The sequence below is a fragment of the Gekko japonicus genome, unplaced genomic scaffold (genome assembly GCF_001447785.1).
Source record: "Gekko japonicus isolate JY-2015 unplaced genomic scaffold, Gekko_japonicus_V1.1 scaffold175, whole genome shotgun sequence".
NCBI lineage: Eukaryota > Metazoa > Chordata > Lepidosauria > Squamata > Gekkonidae > Gekko > Gekko japonicus.
This window is the reverse complement of record NW_015166425.1, coordinates 393,035-404,192: the sequence shown is the minus strand read 5'-3', so window position 1 is coordinate 404,192 and position 11,158 is coordinate 393,035. Positions and strand designations below refer to the sequence as shown.

The 11,158-nt window shown below is 53.6% G+C and overlaps 1 protein-coding gene across 1 annotated transcript in view; it reads right to left on the bottom strand.

Moving 5' to 3' along the window:
• The window catches only part of CRTC2 (CREB regulated transcription coactivator 2), a 69,579-nt gene that overhangs the window by 9,415 nt on the left and 49,006 nt on the right, over window positions 1-11,158 (bottom strand). Inside the window, exons 9-11 of the mRNA XM_015411720.1 lie at window positions 10,395-10,444; window positions 5,950-6,176; window positions 1,724-2,184 (exon numbers count right to left, since the gene is read on the bottom strand). Of these exons, the coding sequence (XP_015267206.1) occupies window positions 1,724-2,184; window positions 5,950-6,176; window positions 10,395-10,444 (738 nt within the window). The remainder of the gene's footprint in view (window positions 1-1,723; window positions 2,185-5,949; window positions 6,177-10,394; window positions 10,445-11,158) is intronic.

The window sequence follows — 11,158 nt, the reverse complement described above, 5'->3', positions numbered from 1 at the left end:
CATTAAGTTGTGGGCTGATGTGGGACTAGGGTGGGTGGGGGTTTACCGGGAACAGCAGGAAGGCCCATCAGATGTGCCTACGTCACTGACCACGTGACCCAGAAGCGGTGTCATCAATTCCGGGATGTCGGGGGGGGGGATGCTCCGGTATTTGGGCAAAAACTCTACGGTAAATTTGACTTCTACCATAGAGTCTTTGCCCAAATACCAGAGGATTGCCCTGATGACCCAGACATGATGACATCACTTCCGGGTCATGTGGGTAGTGACACAGACACATCGCTGCACGTCAGATAGACTTCCCTCTTTTTCAGGGTAAGCCCCCCCCCCCCACTGGCCAGCTGATCAGTGGCAGGACGGTGGGGCGGGGCACTCCCGCCTCCACTGGGGGGGGTCTGGCAACCCTATGTGGGACAGAGGCTCCTCCCACTCCTTTCTAACGTAACGGGTTGGGTTCCATGGACCCATTCTGCTAATGGTGATAGCTCTCCATGCGCAAAGACTCTTCCCCCGATTTTAAGCTTCTTGCATCAAGCCTGGCGCCAGGGAAGCATACTACCATTAGCAGAATGGAGCCATCCCAATATGTCTGCTGGTTCCTGAAGGGTCTTGTCACAGTCCTAGAGTCTGCTTCCCCATCATCCAAACCCTGGCACAGTTTAATTTTTATCTTCTTGCCCTGGCACACTGTTTATGAACTGCTCGTGGGCTATTCTAATCTGGAGAACTCTAATCTTGAGAACCAGGTTTGATTCCCCACTCTTACACATGAAGCCAGCTGGGTGACCTTGGGTCAGTCACAGTTCTCTCAGAGCTCTCTTAGCCCCACCTACCTCACAGGGTGTCTGCTGTGGGGAGAGGGAAGGTGATGGTAAGCCGCTCTGAGACTCCTTAAGTTAGAGAAAAGCGGGGTATAACACCCAGCTCTTCTTCTGCTGCTGCTAAACTAGCATTAGAGCTCCACTGCACTATTGCTCCACTGCAACACAAGCCATTAAACAGGAGAGCTCGGAAGAGGCTTCAGCAGCGGCCTAAAATAAAGGGGGAAGGCTATCTATGGGCTTCACCCAGAGGTCATTTCGGGGGGGATCGCGGGGGATCGCAGTTCCCCCGGGTGAGGTACCGGGGGGGGGCACATGACGAAGCCCCGCCCCCTGCTTCCGGCCACCCCGCTTCCGGCCCTCATTCAGCCAGGAGGAGGCAGGAGAAGAGGGAGGGTAAGTTGCTTCCTCCCTGCCTCTCCCCACCCCTGCCTGCCTGGGGCCAGGGAGGGCCTTCGCGGGGCTTCCTTGCACTCCCGCCGGCCTTGCAGGTCCACCGCCGGGCCCCTCATGGGGCTTGGCAGTGGAGCTGCAAGGCCGCCGCCGACAGCCGGGATCGTTGGGGGCGGAGTGTGTGGCCTCATGACACACTTCCAGTGATGTCGGGGGTGTGTGGCCTTATGACACACTTCAGGTGATGTCAGGGGGTGTGGCATATGCTAATGAGTTATGCTAATGAGTTCCATTGGCTCTTTTTCTACGAAACGACCCCTGGCTTCACCTCTACTCCAAAGAAACACGACAACCAGGCGGAGGGAGGGGTGCTATTCCCCTTGAAAGTGGAGATGAGATGGTAGCAAGACACAACAGGGGGAAAAAAGAAAAGAAATAAAACATAAAGAGACAGTGTCAGAAGGGAGCGCAAGGGGGCGCCCGGGCACCCGTCTGCGCCTCATGCATACCTGTGTGATGGAGGACAATGTGGGTGGCATAGTTGGCGAAAACTGTTTTGGGTGCTGCCTTCTCGAGTCTCCACCCATGGGGAGGGTGAGGGGGCTGAGCGGGACCCTGCGCCGGGGCGAGGCGTGGGGGGGGTAAGGGGCGGGGGGGGGGGGGGGGGAGGAAGCGGAGGAGGGGGAGGAGCCGCTGAAGCCGGGCTGCTGGGCGGCGGGGTTGCCGGGGGCGGGGCCCCCCACCTGGGTGCTTAGAGAGGTGGGGAGAGAGGGGTTGCTGAGGGAGGAGGAGAGCGAGGGGGTGCTGAGGGAGGAAGGGAGGGACTGGTTACTCATGGAGGAGGGGATGGAAGAGCTGCTGGGGGAGGAGCGCAGCGAGGGGTTACTGAGGGAGCCCTGCAGACAGGGGTTGCTGAGTGCGGACTGGATGCAGGGGTTACTGAGGGAGCTCTGCATAGGTGAGCACAGCCCTGTGGGGACAAAAAGAAAACCAAAGGTGAAAAATACACACACACACACACGCCACAATTACCCATGGACACACAACGCTCCGTCCCCCACCATTGCCTTCCCCGACCCGGGGGGGAAACGGCGGAGGGGCTCGAGCGCACGTCGATGGAGGTGGGAACGTAAAACATGGAATGGAACATCCACTGGACTGTGGGGCCGTGGTGGTGGCGGAGCAGGAGAGGCCTCTCCCAAGGGGGTGGGGGAGCAGCAGAGGGAATGAGGAGTCCCCGGAAAAAGATCGGGAAACCACGAGAAAAGGGACGGGGCTTGTGTAACTTCTGTTAACTCCGCCTTCTTGGGGAAGAAAGGGTCTTCGCGGGCAGGCGCCTTCAGAGATTAGGCGGGGGGCCACCCGGAAGGACAGCGGGCGCCTAGGGACCCGTTCTGCCAACGGTGCTGCTTCAACAAACAAGACCACGGTGTATAGTAACTAGCAAAACAATTAATCACCGTGTATACATATACAATATAAGCAGATATTTATATATAATGCTTTTAGAAATCAGTTGTCAGCAAAGTTACAACTATAACATTATAGAATGCGATCTTAGGCTTGGCAGTACATATGAAACACTACAGTATATTCTCAGACAAACGACGGATTTCTAGTATAAGGCCGTTTACGAATCCTTCTTCAGGTTTGTCGTCTGTATTCTTATCTTCAATGGAATAAAGTGCTGCAAGCATTATATCACAATGTAAATTCTTATACAGTTTTTTGTACGTTATCGCGTTTAATCTGGTGACTGGGGAGCTCCTAATATGCTCTCATATGACAGAGTCTACAGTATGTGATATTTGGCTGTAACTTTGCTGACAACTGATTTCTAAAAGCATTATATATAAGTATCTGCTTATATTGTATATATATACACGGTGATTTATTGTTTTGCTAGTAACGGTGGTGCTTCGGCAGAAGTGATCCACGGGAACCGACCCCGGACCGTCCTGGGGGTGGTGCCCCAATGGTGGAACGGTCTCTCCTGAAATACTCGCTTGCCGCCTGGCCTTATATTACTGCTGGGCAGAGAGCTGTTTCATTTGCTTGGGACCTTGGCTAGCAACGCTGTGTTCTTGCCCTGTTTGGCAGCGTTCTGCTCAGTGAATCACTGACCATTACAAATCTCGTCTTTTTTACCTTGTTTCGGACCAACGGTATGCCACCTCAGTTGCGCTGTGGGACAAAAATGATTTAAGTCACGGCTACTTAGGCACAAGGACCTCGTTCGTGCAAAAAACCCCTCAGTTTCTTCTTCTAAGAAAAGAGAGACGCCTTCTTTGTGAAACAGGGAAGGCTTAAACTCATACCTGTCTCACAAGGGCTGGGGCTATCACCAGATCCCCCCTCCCCCCCAAAAAAAGAAATCAGTTTTAAAGCAATCGACAGTTTTGAAGGATACAGGAATGACAGGCCTCATTCTGTAGGAGACATTCTCTCTCTGACAGAGAAAAGAGACGGGGCAGAGGGGAAAAATGTTTCCTCGACGATGATTTTAGAACAGTGATAGGCGGCCCCATTGGCACAACTATGCAACAAAACCAGCAACATCTGCTGGTGGGGACACTGATGTCGTAGCAAACAAAAAGCAAGGGGCCGGGTGGGGATTGAGGGTTGTCTTCAGCCAGACGCATCACTAACAAGCCAAGCCCCCAACGGCACTCCCAGCCCCTCTGGGGCTTGTCACGGTCCCCTGGGTGCAGAACTAGCTCTGCGTGCCGAGCAAAACAGCCCCACACAAAAGGAGAACGCGGAAATAAGGGAAAAGCCAGAGATATAAGAAAGTCTGTGTGAATGACTAATAACCCATAAATAACTAAATGTAATAGTATAATAACATAAATGACCTAGAAATGCAACATAGTGCAAAAATCAATAATCCATAAATCCAACAAAATACATATGTTGCAAATGTCCCCCATGAAGTGTTTCGACCGTATCAAAAGTTCCCGCCATGTTATTTATATTTTACGAAAAGCATAATCCCCGGACTGAAGTCTCTAGTGTTCCCTCTAAGCTGAGTTAGTGTGAGCTAGCGCACAGTTTTTTAGCCTCCAGTTCACAGATTTCTGTCTTAGCTCAGGAGATCACTACAGAGCTAACTAATTTATGCAGTAGCCAAATCACTCACTCACAACTTTAATGCCAGTAGCTCACAAGGTAGAATTTTTGCTCACAAGACTTCACAGCTTAGAGGGAACATTGGCTGTAAATATATATTCATTTATTCACTTATTTCTTCACATTTACAGCCTGCCCCTCTCGGAAGCGGGCTCAGGGCGGGGAACAGCATTTCATTTATACAAAATATGAGAGTTAATAACGATAAACATTAAAATTTAAAACATCGTCATAAATATTAAAATGCTGGTCACAGCTGGTAGCAGAGAAATCTTTGGGTCGTGGGGGGTTCCTGGCCGTAGCCAGTAGTTGTTACTTAGATGAGAGAATAACAGAGTGACAGACGCCTCAGGAAGGGCCATAGATGGGCATCAGCTGCCTCAGCGAAAGGCCTGGCAGAACAGCTCCGTCTTGCAGACCCTGCGCAGGGCTATTTTTGGGCAGGAACGCACAGGAACGGAGTTCCGGCTGGCTTCAGAGTTGGCCACGCCCAGTACAGCCAAAACCTCTGCGCCTGCAGTGGCTACAGAGGGAAGGCCTGGAGAGCGACACACACACACACACCCCGTGACTCCGAGGTGGGCTGGAAGGATCAGGGAGGCATTTAAATGCCTCCCCGTCCCTTCCCCGGCCTGTCGAAGGGCCGGCTTGCCCAGGCTCCCCGCAGCCGCAGGGCACCCAGACAAGCCAAGGGAAGGCATGGGGTGTGTGGCCTAATATGCTAATGAGCTGTGCTGTCATGGGCATGGTCTGATATGCTAATGAGTTTCTGCTGTTGGGTGTGGCCTGTTATGCTAATGAGTTCCTGCTGGGCTTTTTCTACAAAAAAAGCCCTGGCCCTGCGGAATTGGGATCTCAATGGGCAGCATGTTCCACCAGGCAGGGGCCAGGGCGGAAAAGGCCCTGCTCGAGGCAAGATGGATGTCTTTCGGGCCAGGGACTACCAGGAGGTGCTGATCCATAGAGCGTAGTGCTCTTCGGGGCATATATGGGAAATGCGTGCGTATTGGGCTCCAAATGATGCACGCGACTCCTTTAAGCTAGCCACATTTCACAGCTCCTCCCCCTGCAACAAATTTTGTCAAGTCTTGAAGATGCTACTGGACGCTTGCTCTTTTCTACTGCTATGGACAGACTAACGCGCCTGCCCCTCTCGACAGATTTTCATAACCTCTTGTGGCATTTTGTCACCGTTGGCTCTTTTCTCGTGGTTTCCGGAGTGCCGGCGTGACAAGAACGCCATCTATGTAGAAAGGAGAGTTTGGGCCAAGGCAGCGTCTCGCTCCTCCAAAACGGGACGTCTTAAACGTCCCCTCTTTTCCTCTTATGTACTGACGGCGACACGGGGAACCCGAGATTACCCCGAGCCTCTCCGTGCAGATGAGGCACTGGAATCGGGTGTCCGGCTCACTACCCACAAAGCTCAGCGGCAACGGGCCAATCCCTAGCATCCCTCCCGGATCCTAGCACCAATCGGACACGGCCTCTGCTGGCTGAAGGCGGGCCTTGCCCTCCTAGGCGACAGTGTTCCCTCCAGCCCCATGACGAGTCCCTTGAGGCCTTCTTCCGGGCGAAGGCAAACCCGGCCCCTCGGGCAGAAACTCACCGGGAGAGTCGTAGCCGGGTCCAATGCCCAGGTGCGTCATGGTGCTGGCCAGGTTGCCGGTGCTGCTCCCGCCGCTCAAGCTGGGGTAGGCCGACTCGTCCGGGTCCAGGGGCGTGGGCAGCGGGGACGGGAAGTGCAGGTTGGTGAGGTCCGGGAGGGAGCCCCCCGTGTTAAGGGCAGTGGGGATCATAGGCATATTGGCAGGCTGGTCTGGTGACGTGAAGATACTGCAAGACAGGGAGGCATCTCAGGGGGAAAGAAACGTATGGAGCAGGAGTCCATCAGTGGCCACGAGGTATAGATATGAACTCTCAGTCTGTTTTTAATGTTTTATGCTGTTTTTAATGTTTTATTTGGCACATGTGGCCCTTATTTGTAAGCCGCCCTGAGCCCGTTTGTGGGCAGGGCGGGATATAAGTGTAATAAATAAATAAGTCTGGGGCAAGTGATGCTCTGTATTCTTGGTGCTTGGGGGGGGCAACAGTGGGAGGGCTTCTAGTGTCCTGGACCCTCTGCTGGACCTCCTGGTGGCACCTGGTATTTTTGGCCCCTGTGTGACACAGAGTGTTGGACTGGATGGGCCACTGGCCCGATCCAACATTGGCTTCTCTTATGTTCTTATGTCTGGGGCAGTGATGCTCTGTATTCTTGATGCTTGCGGGGGGGGGGGGGCAACAGGGGGGGGGCTTCTAATGTCCTGGCCCCACTGGTGGACCTCCTGATGGCACCTGGTATTCCTGGCCACTGTGTGACACAGAGTGTTGTGAGTGTTGGACTGGATGGGCCACTGGCCCGATCCAGCATTGGCTTATTTTATGTTCTTATGTTCTTAATCCTCATATGCAGGGAGTTCATCAAACGGGAAAGAGTCTTCTAAGGAGGAGAACGTTTGATCAGAAATTTTGGGTTGGTGGGGCATGGGGAAATTTTGCAGGGCCACAGGGGAGGGGGGCAGCCACAGGCCTTCCCCGAACTCCAAGCGGCAATTTCACCGCTTGGAGATCAGGTGCAGGCCCCCCGAAATACAGCATTTGTTCAAAGGGTTCCCATGCTGTTTTTCAAGTACTGAAATTGCCGCTTGGAGTTCAGGGAAGGCAGCCGCCCCTCTCCCTCCCCTCCTGACAGATTTAAGGGGACCACTGATCAGCTGGAGGGCCCTTTAAATCTTGGAGGAGGGGAGGGCGAGGGGCTGCTGCAAGATTTAAAGGGCCCTCCAGCTGATCGGCGGGCCAGGTGCTCCTGCCGATCAGCTGGAGGGCCCTTTTAATGGCACAGGAGAGGGGCAGGAGCTGCTGTGGGGCATGCCTCACATTTGAGGGTGTGGAGCCCCAAAATGCCCCACCGTAGCTACGGGCCCGTAAACAAAACGTTGTAATTTTTCCATGCAATTCAAACATCAATTTTCACATTTTATATGTAATGCACTGTTCAGTGATCAAAAATGAATTTGTAAGGATTGTTGATTAGCCAGGATATCATGGTTTCTTCTCCTTTGGCAGCACATTTCAGCCTGCTCCACACGTGTCCAGAAATGAGATGTCCGAATCCAGTGCTGGAGAATGAGCAATACCACTCCATACTGCAGGTATGCAGTACAGTACTCAGGAGAGCTTTAGGGGCAGCCTGAGGGGGCGATACCGGCATGTGGTGGGGACAGCAGTGTTCTTACACACAGGGAAGACAGAATAGAAAGAGAGCTTTTTTCTCCCTCCACCACCACATCCCTAGATGGACCCTCACTGCTTTGATCCAGCAGGGCTCTTCTGAGGTTCTTATGAGGGGAAGGCCTCGGCCTCTCTGCCCTGTTATTGGCCCTCCAGAGGAACTGGTTGAGGCCACTGTGTGAGGCAGGATGCTGGACTAGATGGACCCTCACTGGCTGATCCAGCAGGGCTCTTCTGAGGTTCTTATGAGGGGAAGGCCTCGGCCTCTCTGCCCTGTTATTGGCCCTCCAGAGGAACTGGTTGAGGCCACTGTGTGAGGCAGGATGCTGGACTAGATGGACCCTCACTGGCTGATCCAGCAGGGCTCTTCTGAGGTTCTTATGAGGGGAAGGCCTCGGCCTCTCTGCCCTGTTATTGGCCCTCCAGAGGAACTGGTTGAGGCCACTGTGTGAGGCAGGATGCTGGACTAGATGGACCCTCACTGGCTGATCCAGCAGGGCTCTTCTGAGGTTCTTATGAGGGGAAGGCCTCGGCCTCTCTGCCCTGTTATTGGCCCTCCAGAGGAACTGGTTGAGGCCACTGTGTGAGGCAGGATGCTGGACTAGATGGACCCTCACTGGCTGATCCAGCAGGGCTCTTCTGATGTTCTTTTTAGGGGAAGACCTCGGCCTCTCTGCCCTGTTGTTGGCCCTTTTCTACACTGGCTTTAATATTTTTATGCCTGGGTTTCTTTTAGCAAAAAAATAATAATAATCAAAAGTGGGTGAATGGAGGACGTAGAGTGAAAGAACCATGCGTCATGTCCTGCAATCCCTGGACAAAGGACAGCATAAAAACAGGGAGTACGTTCTTGCCCACTCAGCATGAAAAATCCCACAGGAGGAAAATGTGCACAGGAAGGGAAGGGGGTGGCCTGACCTGGGTGGCTCAGATCTCAGAAGAAGCCAAGCGGGGTCGGCCCTGGTCAGTCCTTGGAGGGGAGACCACTGAGGAAGTCCAGGGTCGCTACGCAGAGGCAGGCAAGGGCAAGACCACCTCTGCACGTCTCTGGCCTTGGAAACCCCATGAAGGGTCGCCATAAGTTGGCTGCGACTTGACGGCACTTTCCACACATACGCAAGGGAAGGGCTGGGGCAGAACGTCTCCCCCCAGCGGGCCTGTTTGCTACTTACACTTTTTTTTCCAAGGGAGGAGGCATTTTACATTCATATGGGGTAATTCAGCTCCAGCTAAATAAGAACATCAGAGAAGCCAATGTTGGATCAGGCCAATGGCCCAGCCAGTCCAACACTCTGTCACACGGTGGCCAAAACCCAGGTGCCATCAGGAGGTCCACCAGTGGGGCCAGAACTCCAGCAGCCCCCCCCCCACTCTTGCCCCCCCAAGCACCAAGAAGACAGAGAATCACTCCCCCAGACAGAGTGTTCCATCTAGACCTTTTGGGCAATAGCCACTGATGGACCTCTGCTCCAGATGTTTATCCAGGTGCACAGATGAACAGACGCACACAAACACACGAAGCGGCCTTATACAGTGTCACATCTCTGGCCTATCTAGACCAGTCTAGTTTACCCTCACTAGTAATGGCTCTCCAGGGTCTCAGGCAGAGGTCTTTCCCATCATCTACTGCCTGGTCCTTTTAACTGGAGATGCCGGGGATTGAACCCGGAACCTTCTCCATGCCAAGAAGAGGCTCTTCCACTGAGCCACAGCCCCTATTCAGACAGGCAGCGGCTCTCCAGGGTCTCAGGCCGAGGTCTTTCCCATCACCTACTGCCTGGTGCTTTTAACTGGAGATTCCGGGGATTGAACCTGGGACCTTCTGCACGCCAAGCAGATGCTCTGCCACTGAACCAATCCCCATGGCTCTCCAGGGTCTCAGGCAGAGGTCTTTCCCATCACCTACTGCCTGGTGCTTTTAACTGGAGATTCCGGGGATTGAACCTGGGACCTTCTGCACGCCAAGCAGAGGCTCTGCCACTGGACCACAGCCCCTCCCCATGGCTCTCCAGGCTCTCAAGCGGAGGTCTTTCCCATCACCTACTGCCTGGTGCTTTTAACTGGAGATTCCGGGGATTGAACCTGGGACCTTCTGCACGCCAAGCAGAGGCTCTGCCACTGGACCACAGCCCCTCCCCATGGCTCTCCAGGCTCTCAAGCGGAGGTCTTTCCCATCACCTACTGCCTGGTGCTTTTAACTGGAGATTCCGGGGATTGAACCTGGGACCTTCTGCACGCCAAGCAGAGGCTCTGCCACTGGACCACAGCCCCTCCCCATGGCTCTCCAGGGTCTCAGGCAGAGGTCTTTACCATCATCTACTGCCTGGTCCTTTTAACTGGAGATGCCGGGGATTGAACCCAGGACCTTCTGCGTGCCAAGCAGAGGCTCTTCCACTGAACCATGAGCCCCTCCCCTATGCAAGTGGGATGGCCATTGATCCACACATCCCATCTGCAATGCTGCCATCCCATCCCTCATCCAAACAACTCAGGGCGGCATGCTTCTTTTCCCCTTTCACTGTTTCATTCTCTACAACAACCCTGTGAGGCAGGTCAGGCCGAGAGAGAAAGGCTGGCCCAAAGTCTGCCAGTGAGCTTCGTGGTCAGATAAGGATCTGAATCCAGGTCTCCCCTGCCCCCAGCCCTAACCAGTAGGCAACACAGGCAACGTCGGAAGAGATAGTCACATTTTGCAGACAGAGCTGAACAACTGGGGATGGGAGTAGTACTAGTGAGCCTCTCCCCCCCCTCCGGAAAATGAAGCCTTGGCTTTGAACTTACTGGATCCCAGGAACCTCACAGGACCTCGGACGGGCAGACGGCGAGGAAAGCTGAGGACAAGAGAAAGGCGGTGTTACAAACATGTGCCAAGGGGGTGGGCGAACAAGCCCCGGCTCTCTTTGTGTGTCTGTGCATTTCCTGCACTGTGCAGAGGGGTTGGACTAGATGACCCTGGAGGATCCTTCCAGTTCACAAATACCTCCCCCCCCCCACACACACACACATCCAGTGAATCCTGCTCCGTGCCCAGAAGGTGGCAAAAAATGCTTTCATAATATTTTATTTAAACTGCTGGAATTGTTTTCATTAATTTCTGCACGCTTCTACTGTCGTTCACCGCCCTGAGCCCTGTGTAGCCAGGGAAGGGTGGTCTATACATTTAAATTATAAATTAATAATAATATATAACCAGGGGTCATCTCCAATGTTCCCTCTAAGCTGTGAAGTCTTGTGAGCAAGATTTCTACTTTGTGAGCTACTGGCATTAAAGTTGTGAGCGAGTGATTCAGCTACTGCATGAATTAGTTTGTTCTGGAGCCATCCTCCCTGAGCTAAGACAAAAATGTGTGAGCCGGAGGCTAAAAAACTGTGAGCTAGCTCACACTAACTCAGCTTAGAGGGAACACTGGTCATCTCCTGCAGGAGCACACAGGAGCGGAGCTCCGGCAGTAAGGAGCCCAGGGGGCGGGCACATGAAACAAGCCCCGCCCCCTGCTCCCAGCAGCCCTCAGTTGGATCGCAAGAAGCAGCCAGGTAAGTTGCAG